The sequence below is a fragment of the Ursus arctos genome, unplaced genomic scaffold (assembly GCF_023065955.2).
Source record: "Ursus arctos isolate Adak ecotype North America unplaced genomic scaffold, UrsArc2.0 scaffold_8, whole genome shotgun sequence".
Lineage (NCBI taxonomy): Eukaryota > Metazoa > Chordata > Mammalia > Carnivora > Ursidae > Ursus > Ursus arctos.
Genome location: NW_026623100.1, coordinates 16,995,637 through 17,010,051, shown reverse-complemented (window position 1 = coordinate 17,010,051; position 14,415 = coordinate 16,995,637). Strand labels below are relative to the sequence as shown.

The 14,415-nt window shown below is 37.0% G+C and overlaps 1 protein-coding gene across 1 annotated transcript in view; it reads right to left on the bottom strand.

The window, feature by feature from the left end:
- The window catches only part of PPP1R21 (protein phosphatase 1 regulatory subunit 21), a 60,948-nt gene that overhangs the window by 10,534 nt on the left and 35,999 nt on the right, over positions 1–14,415 (bottom strand). The window contains exons 14-17 of the mRNA XM_026486252.4: positions 12,702–12,829; positions 10,222–10,374; positions 6,381–6,473; positions 3,362–3,604 (exon numbers count right to left, since the gene is read on the bottom strand). Coding sequence (XP_026342037.1) covers positions 3,362–3,604; positions 6,381–6,473; positions 10,222–10,374; positions 12,702–12,829 — 617 coding nt within the window. The remainder of the gene's footprint in view (positions 1–3,361; positions 3,605–6,380; positions 6,474–10,221; positions 10,375–12,701; positions 12,830–14,415) is intronic.

Below are 14,415 nucleotides of genomic sequence, written 5' to 3'. Positions count from 1 at the left end.
ACAAAGACAGGGAAGCAAAAATGCAAAGAATGTTATCAGCGAAGAGCTCAGTTTGGCTTCGAACAAAGAAATGTAGAAGAGAGGGCAAGAAAGGTAGTCTGGAAAAGGTATCCACAGACCTCGAATGCCAAACAAATGAGTGGATTATATTCTATAGATACAGGGAGCCATCAGAAATCTAGAAACAAGAGAGTACATAATCAGTAATATACTCTAGGAAAATTACTCTGATAGCATCTTATGAGGTGGGTGGGAGGAAAGAGACTCTTAAGAGATGCAAACAGAAGAAATCAAGGCCATGTACACACATGCTAACTGGACAGACTACTTAAAGTAACAGTGACTTCCAAACTCACCAAACACAAACATATCATCACCACTCATGGCCCAATAGTGCTCAACACTAAAGGTTTCCCATGTCCCTGGAAATCCTTCTCACTTACATACCTAAGAACCATGCTTGCCATTGAAGATGTTCAAATAAAGACAGTCATGAACTTTCAGCAATTGACATTAATGACTTAAATACACCAATACTGCCAACTCCCAGCACTTCAAGAAAGGCAAGCAATAAACAAATGAGTTTATGTCAGCTGATCTGTTTTCTGACACTGATCAGAGTACAAGGCCATGGTTAAAGGCGGGGGGAGGTATGGCCCCAGATACCTTGGATTCCATCCTAGTTCCGTAACTTATCAAGTGTGTGACTTCAGCTGCGTTATTTTACCTCTCTGTCCCCAGTCTCATCTACAAAATAGAGATATGATGGTACCCACAATCTTATGGGATCTATGTGAGGACTAGTTAACGTACTCAAAGTCCGCAGCACCATGGCTGGGGCATGATCACTACAGTCATCACTGTTGTACAAGCACTCTTCCTGGTCTAGTCTGGCCCAACCAGCGACTCTACTGCTAGTGCAAGTGAAAGCTGAAGGAAGGAACAGATGCAGGGAAGCCGAAAGAGAGGGGGGAGCAAGAAAAAATCAGACCAGAGGGAGAAAGGTCTGACCCAATCGGTGACACAGACTCTGAAGGGAAATCCAAAGATGAGTGGTGGCGGGGTTGCACTTTCCCAGAAGGTACCTGAACAGATGTCAACATCCCGCTATGTGTGTTGAATGTGGCCCTAGGCAGTCAGTCCACTTCCCCTAGCCAGAGGCAACGTGCAGGACTCGTGTCTGGGACTCAGCCCTGTGATCAGCGGGTCACTATAGGATCATCCTGTGAGCATGGTGTCCACACAGGTCAAAACCCTAAGAAGTACAGTTTATGTTTTTTTGCTTTACTAAAAATTTTAATTCTTTTTTTCTCCCCATATTTTATTAAGAAAAGTTTCAAACACACAGAAAGTTGGGGGGAAAAAGTTTAAGAAATATCTGTATACCTGCCATCTACACTTAATAATTAACATTTTGCTGGGGCGCCTGGGTGGCACAGCGGTTAAGCCTCTGCCTTCGGCTCAGGGCGTGGTCCCGGCGTTATGGGATCGAGCCCCACATCAGGCTCCTCTGCTATGAGCCTGCTTCTTCCTCTCCCACTCCCCCTGCTTGTGTTCCCTCTCTTAGGGCTGTCTCTATCTCTGTCGAATAAATAAATAAAATCTTTAAAAAAAAAAATTAACATTTTGCTATATTTGGTTTATTTATCTGTATATATATATATTTTTTTCTGAACAATCTGAAAGTAAACCGCACATATTACGATACCTTACCTAAGTACTTTGTAAATAATAGTACCAGTATCACATCTAGGAAATTAATAATAAACTGAGTTTCTGACACTGTTAAAATGCAATAGGATCTATATACATCTTGAAAATAAAAGCTGGTTTGTATGTTTCACTATCAGGGATGCCCTGAATCAGATGCAAGGTAAATCTGAGAAGGACCACGCCTTGCCCTTCCATTGCATCAGTGAGCTACAGGGAGAGTAAAGTCAAGCGCCTTAGGACAGGGCTTTCTAGAAGCACTACAGCTCACCCTAAGACCTTCAAGAAAGAAAGAAAATGTACCTAATAAGGCATATTTCTGATTATGAGGGTTTTTTTCCCTGTTTTCTTCTTTCCTAGATTTTCTAAATTTTTTTTTTACTATAGGCAGATTTTAATTAGAAAACTTTTCTTAAAGTAACTCTGAAGTTACTTGAAGTAATTAATAGCTCCAATATTGATGTTTCTTCACCTTCTCAATCACTGCAGTTAAAAATAAAGCAAGAAATATAAGATTGCAGGGGTGTCTGGATGGCTCAGTCAGTTAAGCAGCTGCCTTCAGCTCAGGTCATGATCCCAGGGTCCTGGGATCAAGCCCCACATTGGGCTCCCTGATCAGTGGGGAGCCTGCTTCTCCCTCTCCTGTTCCCCCTGCTTGTGTTCTCTCTCTGTCAAATAAATAAAAAATAAAATCTTTAAAAGAAAGAAAGAAAGAAAGAAAGAAAGAAAGAAAGAAAGAAAGAAAGAAAGAAAGAAAGAAAGAAAAGGTTGTAAGATAACCTGATGGATTTCTGTATTATATGTATGTTGTAAAGCTTTATACTTTCTAGGAACCATATAATTCGTTTAAAATGGTATTTGTGGCCATTTCATGAAAAGGTAGATATTCAAGCCCTTGGTCAGAACATAACCCCATATTACAAATGTTTCTATGGAAAAACAGAATAAACCTTTAATTTTACTTGCTAGATCTTTTCCAGGAATACAGTCCATCCTCACCATGGGGAAGTCTCATGTAAAATCAAAGAAAATATAACGGAATAGCTTTTTGAAGGAGGCATCCTGCTTGCCACTAGCTCTTTCTAGAACATGTGGATTATACCTGTTTTACACTGACATTTTACTTACTTATTTATTTATTTATTTATTTATTTATTTATTTATTTATTTATTTTTATTCATTCATTCAAGAGGCGGGACAGATGGAGAGGGAGTGAGAGAATCTCAAGCAGTCTCCCCATTGAGCACAGAGCCTGATGAAGGGCTTGATCCCATGACCCTAAGATCATGACCTGAGTCAAAATCAAGAGTCAGCGGTGCCTGGGTGGCTCAGCCGTTAAGCGTCTGCCTTCTGCTCAGGTCATGATCCCAGAGGCCTGGGATAGAGCCCTGCATTGGGCTCCCTGCTCAACGGGAAGCCTGCTTCTCCCTTTCCCACTCCCCTTGCTTATGTTCCCTCTCTCACTGTCTCTCTCTCTCTCTGTCAAATAAACAAATAAAATCTTAAAAAAAAAAAAAAAATCAAGAGTCAGATGCTTAACCAACTGAGCCACCCAAGGGCCCCTCACTGACATGAAATTTAGACAGTTAACACCAAACACTATGTTAAGTTCTTAACAACTGGCATTAAAAAAAAGAGGACGACACTTACCAGACTGGTGCTTTGAGCAGGCTCCAACACAGCCTTGGCTGAGGCTTCTTCCTGGCCCGCCACATTCACCCCCGTGGCATTTTCCTGGGCCAGCCCGAGGCCCTGCCCGCTGCTCGTACTCCTCAGCTTATCTGCAATTCGCTGGTTTTCTTTCTCCAGCTTGATTTTGGCTAATTGTGCTTCCAACATCCAATGCTCTTTTTCCTGCTCCAGTTTAGAGATCTTTTCCAAACTCTGCTGAACCTTGAAAAGCAATAGAGTTCTGCACCTTAGAGGATGATGCAGATAAAACTTAGTGGCTCAAGAAAGGCTTCACAGAACATCAACCCCCAACTACCTCCCAGAAGTAAAAACAAAAAAGCCTGATTGCTAAACAGGGAAAAGGAAATACTGAACAAGATACAAAAAGCACAACCAGAAACTGAGAAAGTGGAGAGTAAAATTTAAAATCTCTATTCATCAAAAGATATCATTAATAGAGCGAAAAGGAAAGCCACAAAATGGAAGGCATCTGCAAAGCATGTATCCAACAGAGGACTACTATCTAGAATATAAAGAATCTTCTACAAATTAGTAAGAAAAAGATAGACAACCCAGTAGAAAAATAGGGAAAAAAAAAAAAGACCTGAACAGACATTGAACAAGATTAAAAACATGAAAAAGAAGGTATTCAATGTCACTATCAAGAAAAAGCAATTTAAAACCACCCACATGACTACAATTAAAAAGACAGAAAATACAAAGGTGGGCGTATTTGTGGAGCAAATATGCAACTACCATCTAGTGCTGGGAGGACTGGAATTTGGGACACACACTTTGAAAAACTGGCTGGATCTTTAAAGCTGACAACATCATACCCTACGTCCCAGCAATTCTACTTCCAGGTAGATAGAACAGTGCGCATGTTTACCAGAAGACATGTGTAAGGACGCTCACGGTAGCACCAGGACAGCCAAACACCTGAAACTACCCAAATACTCATAGGCAGTAAAAAAGAGTAATGCCTATTCACACAGTAGAATACTAAACAACAATGAAAATGGACAGATTAAAATTACTAACATGGATGAGTATTACAAACATGTTGGATAAAAGAAGCCAGACCCGAAAAAATACATATTATATAACCTCATTGAATGAAAAGTCCATTTACCGAACTTTCCACTAATCCACTGTGCTAGGATGCAGGATGATGGTTCTCTTTGGGGGCAGGGAGAGTAATAACTGGAAAGGAGCATGAGGAAGACTTCTGGCAATTTTTTTTAAAGGTATATCTTACATAAAGAAATGTTCTTTTAAAAAGCTTTTATCTAGGTGCTAGTCACATCAGTATGTTTTCTTGTGAAAATTCACTGAGATATACAGTTGGCCCTTGAACAACCCAGGTTTGAACTACATGGATCCACTTACATAAGAATTTGTTTCAATAAATACAGTACAGTACTATTAATGTATTTTCTCTTCCTTATGATTTTCTTAACATCTTTTCTCTAGCTTACTTTATTGTAAGAATGTGGTATATAATACACATAATATATATGTATTAATCAGCTGTTTATTTCATTAGTAAGGCTTCCAGTCAACAGTAGGCTATTAGTAGTTAAGTTTTTGGGGAGTCAAAAGTTATACATGGATTTTCGACTGCACGGGGAAGAGGGGGTGTCAATGCCCCAAACCCCCACATTGTTCAAGGGTCAACTATACATTAATTATTTGTATGCTTTTTTAAAGTATGTTATACTCTATTCAATTAGTATAAAAAATTAATTCTCAGGACAAATAAAAGCTTGAGAATTACATGAAAATAAAAGCAAGCTTACAGTGAATTCCAAATGCTTTACCAACTATCATGTTGAACAATTACCATGCAGCAGACACTGTTCATGGTACTTTCCTGCCATTATCCCACTGAAGCTTCACAGTCCTTCAATTCTCATTTCTCAAAGAGCAGACTAAAGCTCCCAGCAGCTAAACCACCTGCTAAGCCAGCAAATGGCAGAGCAAGGATTTGGTACTCCATCTGTCTGGCTCACAACTCTGATTCTTTTCACTGTATCACACTGCCTCCCCTTGGCTCAATTAATCCTTACACGACCCTGAAAGGCAGATATTATCCTCACTTCAGAGAGGCAGGAAGTGACGCCTGGAGTGCTTATCAGACTAGCCTGCAGCTGGTCAACCATGGCCTGGGAAAAGCAACAGCTCTGAAGCCAGACAGCTCTCCCCACTTACTAGCTACCTTGGGTAAAAGCTGCTTCATTTCTTTGAGCCTTACTTTCCTTACATAAAATAAGAAGAAAATTGAAAATCAATTTTTAAAGTATTCTCCATTTGATTGTTTATGCCAGGAATTTTTGTTTTTCGGGAATTACTCTCTGAATTAAATTTTCAGTTCCAACATCCCAGCATGTTAATGTTGAAAAGATAAGTGATATCTGCCAGCAGAGACAAAATAAAGTCTCAGGTGAATTTATCTGCAGTCTCTTTTAAGATAAATACTTACAAAACTTAAGGCTAGCCTGCCGTTGAAGGGAATAAGTCTCTGACAAAAGCTAAACCCCTGTCAGTGGGCACCAACTTCTGGAAAAGTCAGTCCCTCGTACCTCCACCTAGCCCCCAAATTCAACTGACCAACTGACTGAACATTGGAAATGTTTCATTACTGATCATTTGAGAAATAAAAATAAGTCAGAGTCTCTAGCTCCCTCCCCTTTTTTGCCTTATTATTCCTGACATTTAAATCTAGTGCCTAGAGAAAAAAAGAATCACTGTGTCCCAAGTGTGTTGCTATTACTTTAGTGGCAACCACAACACCAACTGAATCAAGATGACTTATTTAAAGTATCAACAAACATTCTTCAATGAATTATACTTATGGTGCTTTTTAGCATGTGTTAAACCATTAATTTTACATGTTTACTTATATAGCCTCTTAAATTGTTCTATGTTAAAAGCCTTCTGCAGGGGATTTAACATTTATGCTCTTTTAACAAGTAGCATGATTTGCCAGGTGCCATACCTGTTGCGCAAGGCCTTCTCGACTTTCCGTAGAGCTAAGAAGGACCCGGCGGTTTGCCAGTGCTTCTTCGTAAGGCACAGACTCCAAGAGTGGCTACGGAAAAAGCATCATAAGAATTCAAGAAAAAGATCATATCATTCCCTGATCCCACCACACAAATAAGAATGCTAAATGGGGCTCAATAATAAATTCAGATATATGCCAACATACACTTACTTCCTTTACTAATATGACCAGGAACTTTTTTAAAGAAAAATAACGAAGAAGGACTTGTCATTCCAGTTATAATCTACACTACCTAAAACCACAGGGACTTGTACCGAATACCGTATGATTTCACTTCTATGAGAAATCTAAACAACAAAACAAATTAAAAAAAAAAAAAACAAACAGGGGCGCCTGGGTGGCACAGTCGTTAAGCATCTGCCTTCGGCTCAGGGCATGATCCCAGCATTCTGGGATCGAGCCCCACATCAGGCTCCTCCGTTAGGAGCCTGCTCTCCCTCTTCCACTCCCCCTGCTTGTGTTCCCTCTCTTGCTGGCTGTCTCTGTCAAATAAATAAATAAAATCTTTAAAAAAAAAAAAAAAAACAGGCACAGAAAACAATCAGATGGCTGACGGGTGGAAGGGGAGTGGGAGGATGGGCAAAATAAGGAAAGGAGATTAAAAGGTACAAACCTCCAGTTATAAAATAAATAAGACAGGGATATGAATGCACAGCCTAAGGAATATAAATTATAAATAACAACTTTGTACGGTGACAACTGGTAGCTAGACTTATCTTGGTGATCACTTTGTAATGTATATAAATGCTAAATAACTATGTTGTACACCTGAAATCATATAATATTATATGTTACTTACATCTCAATTAAAAAAAAAGCAGATTGTCAGGAGATGGGGCAGAGAAGCAGGAGTAAAGATACTAAGGGACATTGTCTTGACCATGATTTCAAGGGTGTAGGCATATGCCCAAACCTATCAAATTGTATATTTCAAATAAAGGAAGTTTGTGTATGCCAATTAAATCCCCAATAAAACTTTCTAAAACAAACCAAAAAAACAGACAAAAGAAGATGACAGAAAATCTAGAAACAGACAAAAGCATGGACAAAAATGTATTATGTGATAAACGGTGCATTTTTTTAAGTCAATGGAGAAAGGACAGACTGGATAATGCTGTAAGGACAACCAGTTAATAATTTAGAAAAATAACTATTTAGATCCCTGTTTCACACCTATAACAGAATGAATCCAAGATGGATTAAAGACTTGAATTTTTAAAATTTAGACCACGAAAATAATGGAAGAAAATGTAGGTGAATATTTTTGTAATCTTGAAAAGTACTCCAGCTGAGAATCACCACCACAAAGAAAAAGACTGCTTTAATGATATAAAAGTTAAAACTTTTATCTTAAAAAAATACTACAGCAAACTTGGGGGGGGGGGATACTTCCAACACAGACACACAGGATTAACATTTTTACTATAAAAAATTTTTCAAAAAATAAAATTCTTAGTATAATGAGCTCTTTCAACCCTGATTAGGAACATCTAGCTAAAAATAGGTCAACAATGAACAGAGAATTGACAGAATGAATACAAATGATAACTTTATGAAAGGACGTTCCACTTCGATAAGCAAAGAAATGCAAATTAAAATAACACTAAGAAACCTCTTGTCTCTGAGATGGATAAATATTAAATTCATGGGTTAAATTTATACTTCTACTGCTGGTAAATTATAAATAGGTAATCTTCTGAAGTGTAGTCTGGAAGAAATGTGCCAAAATATGAAAGCTTTACAGACTTTGAACCAGCAATTCCATTTTGGGAAATCAATCTTAAAGACATAATTAAATTAATTAGACAAATATAGGGAGATAGGTAGCCTTATACATGACCAGAAGTGTAAAACAGTACAGTTACTCTTGAGGGCAATTTGCAATAAATATTAAAATCTAAAATGTACAAACCACATGATCTAGAACATTCTACTACTCAATATTCCATACATGTGCCTGAGGCATTTACAAAGTTATCCACTGCAGTATTATCATAATAGTAAAAAACTGGAATGAACCTAAATGCTCACCAAAAGGGAATACCTAAATGAGCCACAGAATATCCATATTACAGAATTCTATGCTGTATTTAAAAGGAATATAGTAGCCACCATTTATAACGATACAGATCTCAAAAACATATTTTTTAATTTTATTCCTTTTTTTTTAAAGTATAACTGATGAACAATATTACATTAATTTCAGGTGTACAACATAATGATCGGTAATTCCATACATCTAAAACATTTTAATTTTTTTTAAAGTTTATTTATTTTTTTAGTAATCACTACACACAATGTGGGGCTCAAACTCATGACCCTGAGATCAAGAGTTGAATGCTCTTCCAAATGAGCCAGCCAAGCATCCCTAAAATATTTTAGATGAAAAAATCTAGTTGCACAATGAAACATGCATTTAGGTTAAAAAAAGAAAGAAAATTCTATTTATTGTATATTGTCTATAAGTTTATATAGATGCATGTAAATGCTCCAAACTAATTACTGTAGTCACCTCTGGAGAGAAAGTGGAATTACGGACTGCACTTTACCTGTAACAGTCTAATGAAATATAAGAATGTGTTTATTATGTATTACATGTAACTAAAAGTTTTAAAAAATAAGGGAGAAAGGTAAAAAACAAATGCACAAAGTTGTAAGTGCAAGAATATCTACTGTAGCTCTGCTGTAACAGTGAAAAATAAAAAACAACTAAATATCCATGAGCAATAGATTGATAAGTTAAATTATCACACATTTACAGAATGAAATATTATAACAACTTATATTTATAGACATATATTATTTAATATTTAAAAATCACAATTTTTATATCTACAATTCACTAAGAGGAAAAAAACATTCTGAAACAATGTATGGGGGCACCCGGGTGGCTCAGCTCGTTAAGAGTCTGCCTTCGGCTCAGGTCATGATCCCAGGGTCCTAGGATCGAGCCCCGGGTCGGGCTCCCTGCTCAGCAGGGCGTCTGCTGCTTCCTCTCTTCCTCCCTCTCTGGCCCTCCCAGCTGCTAGTACACTCACTCGCTCCACGAATAAATAAAATCTTTAAAGTAAATAAATAAATAAAACTGTATGTATTCAGATACACTTTGCTTTTTATAGCATATAAAAGCATGTGTTTCCTTGTGCGTGTGCACACATGCACTAAAATTCTTTTGGATACAGATATACTTCTAACAAAGTTCATGGAAGCTACCTCTGAGTGGTGGGATTTGGTGCAACTATAATTTTCTTCTTCATGTACTGCTGTATCTTCTGATTTTATTTATTTATTTATTTAAATTCAATTAGCCAACACATAGTACATCACGAGTTTCAGATGTAGTGTTCAATAACTTATCAGTCGAATATAACACCCAGTGTTCATCACATCAGGTGCCTTCTGATTTCTTTCTGCAATGACCTTGTATTCTTATATTCAGGAAAAAATTATAGATGTATTTCCATTTTTTTATGTTTCTACAAGTTTGAGATTTCTGAAGTTTGATACTTACTGACTGCCTGGCTGCCTCATTCTAGACACTCCTACCAGATACCTGGGGACATGAGTCCAGCATGGCCTATGCACAGATCACATGTTAAATGAGGTTTGGGTCTCTGTCACCTTCTCCTTCCCAAAGACCTCCCCCAATACCCACCAACCACCCGTGCCCCCAGTTGTGTAAAATCTAAACAATATGAACTGTGCAAAGACTCTTGCCATTCTCCGGAATGATTCCCAATTTTTCCTCTGATATAAATTCAACAGCAGCACAAACCTTTCTCAGAGCCTTCATGTAGGCAGCAGCTTTTTTCTTGTACTGCAGCATGCATTCAGCTGAGAGAGGACTAATGAAGCCACTCGCTGCCTTAGGCCCGTAGCTCAGAGAAGCAATGAAGTAGTCCACGTTGTTGCTGAAGAAAGATGCGATCTAAATCAAGTGTGACAAGAAGACAGATTTTGTTTTGCAATAATATATCTAACATATATATCTAATAGTTTTCAGAGCGGAGTTAAAGGTACTGAGAATGGAAAAGAAATTTCAACACCTGCCCCAAAGCTCACATTTATTTATTTGTGGAGAATACCTAGGGCGATGATTTGTAATAAAAAGACAGTACCAGTAGAAAGATTGAGACCAGACTTTCGACAGGCCTTAACGTAAACAATTTCTATTCTTCCTGAAAACCAAGACTAATTCTGGTTTATTCTGTAGACGATGTCCATGAGCTATTTACCTCATTAATTTCTGCCACTACTCTCAAAACATCCATGTGTGGATTTATACGTTCTATTCGTATTTTAACTTTGAATGCTTCAAATTCCAACATGAGACATGACACAGCATCTTGGAATATGTTCACTCTATTTAAACTTAATTCTGCAAATCTCAATTTGTGATTTACACATATAATAAAGACTAGCAATTTAGCAGACCCTGTCATTAACAGATTTAACCTGTGTTAAATCTGTGTAAAAGGTCACGAAGATCCATGACTGAGCCATGACTTTGAATCCATAGTGCTGTATGAAATGGTGATATAAATAAAAATGTCTGAGAGGGTTATTAGTCAGAAAAATTAAAGTGTTGGATACATTAAAGAATATCCTATTTTGATAAATAAGAAGTGACTTATAGAACAAAATATCCTACACCTTGGCAGAAACTGCTTAAAAAGTAAGCAATGAATCACACTAATGATCTGAAAGGTTTTATTTTTCACCATTTTACTATGTCGAATGAAATTCTATACTAGGTAGTATTCAGGAAAATAAAGGATTCTACAACTCTTGAGTCTTATATTCCTTGTAAACGACATGGAGGGTTTGCGTTTTAGGTCACTGCAGTATATGGTGAGGTTTATTTTCTTTCCTCTTTCTAATATTTCTACATGTTCTAAATGTTCTTCAATATGCATATGTTACATCTTCTTACTGGGCTTTTAAAAATTATAAACTACAAAATTTAGTTTAATTGAATCACATTAGCCAAGTATTAAGCTGCCACCGACTAACATTAGTTCAGATACTTATTTCAGTTAAAAACCATTTACAAAAATTTCGGAATGACAATTGTAGACCTGTCCTTGAGACAACATTTTAAGGTTTCAGGTAAAGCAAATCTAAAAACAGCTGTGAAGGATCTACGCATTCAATATTTCAGAGTTTTTATAAAAGTTGAAAAATGCAGAGACTCCTCTAAAATGCCCATGTTTTCTTTTTCCAGAATTTTTCGTAACTGTGTCAAAGTTAGAATCATCTTCAGAAAGCTACAGCACACCTATAGATGCAAGCGTTCAAGAGGGGGCAGCAGGGATGGTCTTCTGGCTGTAGGCACAGATCTGTGAGCTGACAGAACCTAAAGATAACACCTTTTAATGATGGCCCCGAGCTCTAGCAAAGTGTCACAAAGACCAGTCTGAGTCTGGGAAAGATGACACTGAATATATAATACGATCTGTGATCACTTTTGATTAGCTTAGTTACCTGAAAAAAAAAGTGTTTCTATAATAGGCAACCTGTCAGAAAAATAATGCTATATAAACACAGATTGAGAAATTAGTTTGCATCTGCTTAAATAAATGGGCTAAGGTAGCTCTGAATACAGTCCTTCAAGTTACACATATATGGGTAGTTCTCAGGGAAAGCTGAATCAGGAAAAGCACATGAACACATACTAAGAATGTGACAACTGCTGAAACCAGAATATACAAGAGAGACTTTTCAGAGAAAATGCATTTTGGTCAGTTTATAATAATAATTAAGTGCTTAATGACCCAAATAATCATGATCTAATATTAATGGTTCAATGAAAAGACACATGTTGAAGTCACCTTAAAAGAGCTTGCTAAGAAACAAAACCACAGAAGTAGCACTGTGACAAGTATTAATAAAACAAAAAGCTAGGAGGGAAAAAACCAAAATATTAAGGATTTATTGGCTCTTTTTATAGAAGTTCCCAATTTCTATAAAGCAGACATTCGATATACACAAAGATGTATACTGATCATCAAATATCTCCCTAAAAAATAAACCGTGAGTGATCTACTTACTCATCATAAATACTAAACAATCGCTCCCATACTGCTTTAAATATTGGGTAGGGAGAAAGAAAAGGGAGACAACTTTATTTTACAAAAAAGTCTGGTATTCCAAAATCCTTTTACAGATTAATTTTCCTATGTCATTCAAGGAAAAAAAAAAAGGAGCTTACTTAAGAATTAAATTTAATGTCACTATAAACCAGAGAAAACTTACCTTTCCTGCTGCATTTGTTAATGCTACTACTGATGACAGGATACAGTCATTAGTTGTAATGAGCTTCTGTGTTGCTGTTGGAAGTTCATGCTCTATTGTAGCTTTCTGACTGTAATGTTTAGAAATATCTATAAAAGCAATCAAATGAAAACTCTTACTATCCATATACAAGTTGCACACAACTTACACAGTAAATCTGAACAACAACAAAAAATGGTCCCAACTCTATCAGGATTGTCTTGAATATGAATTAGGTCACAATCCATGTGGAAAGAATAGAGACAAGTGAGGGTCTCTTAACACCATCCTGGTGTCTCTATTACAGCCACCAGCTTGTGGCTCTGATTATCCCTTATTTGAGTGTCTGCCCTTCTTCTAGTGCTGGGTAAATGACCCTGACCAGTATTTACCAGTTAAAAACGCTGTTTTGGTAGTCTGGGCAGGCACAGAAGAGAATTTATCTTGTACTCCTATAAGCTAACCATGAGGCTGGAACAGAACGACCAACAGAGGCACAATGTCCCGCAATCCTTATTGGACTGTAGCTAGTTTGCTAGTACACACCCTAACTAACACTGACAAGGGTCTGTACAGCCACACCAGGACTGAACATTCTGGTGCCTGGCTTCACGGGCCACTGCCCCCAGTCCCAGAATATTACAACAAAGCCTGTGGTTAGCAAAGCACAGGGGAGAGACTTAAATATAAAAACGTTAAAAGAAATTGCAGTAGGTGAAACTGGTCAAACAACTAAGCTTGGGGTTTTCTGGGTCTCTGGGAAAGAATGATTTTGTCCCGGAAATAAGGGATAATGGAAGAATTCTTAAGATGACACTGATTTACAAGGAAGGGTAATTATATTTTTAAATAATAAAGTGTTCACAATTCATTCTCCTCTGAATTTTTTAGAATACTTCAGGTACAAAAGCATGAATTTCATTGCCAACAAGGCTAAAAATAAATCACAAAATACAAAAATTAATTTTTATAACAGGTGTGTATGCAGAGAATTGCATTTATTCAGAACCAAGGAATCTAGTTGATTTTAGACTATGGATAATTAAAAAGAAATAAGACTAGTTAGAAAGAAATGGCATTTGAGATTTAACCTTATATGATCATGATATTTTAACACAAAATCACTGTTTTATGAGTAGAATTATTTTTACTAAAATTTTATAACTGGGAATTGTTTTATTTATATATTTAATATACATATATATGTAAACTGTAATTTAAGATAATTTTAGATTCAAAGAAAAGTTACAGAGGCTTTCTGTATACCCTTTAGCCAGTTTTCCCTACTGTTAACACCTTACATTACTATGGTACAGTTGTCACAGCAAAGGACCCAAATGATTGGTATATTACTATTATGTTTATATTTTTAAAAATAAATGATTATCCTCTACATATTCCTAAGATATGCAAGTGAATAAAAATTCAATTGGAACACTGAACATTTTTTTTAAGACATTTTAGAGAGAGAGGGAGAGCAGGGGAGAAAGAGAGAGAGAAACCTCAAGCAGACTCCTCACTGAGCACAGAGCCCAACAAGGGGCTTGATCCCAGGACCCCAAGTTCACAACCTGAGCCGAAATCAAGAGTCGGACGCTTAACAGACTGAGCCACCCAGGCGCCCCACTGAACGTTTTTATATACTGAACTTGGTAGCCCTTAACAAAGACATTTTCTTTCTACACACCGCAGAAAG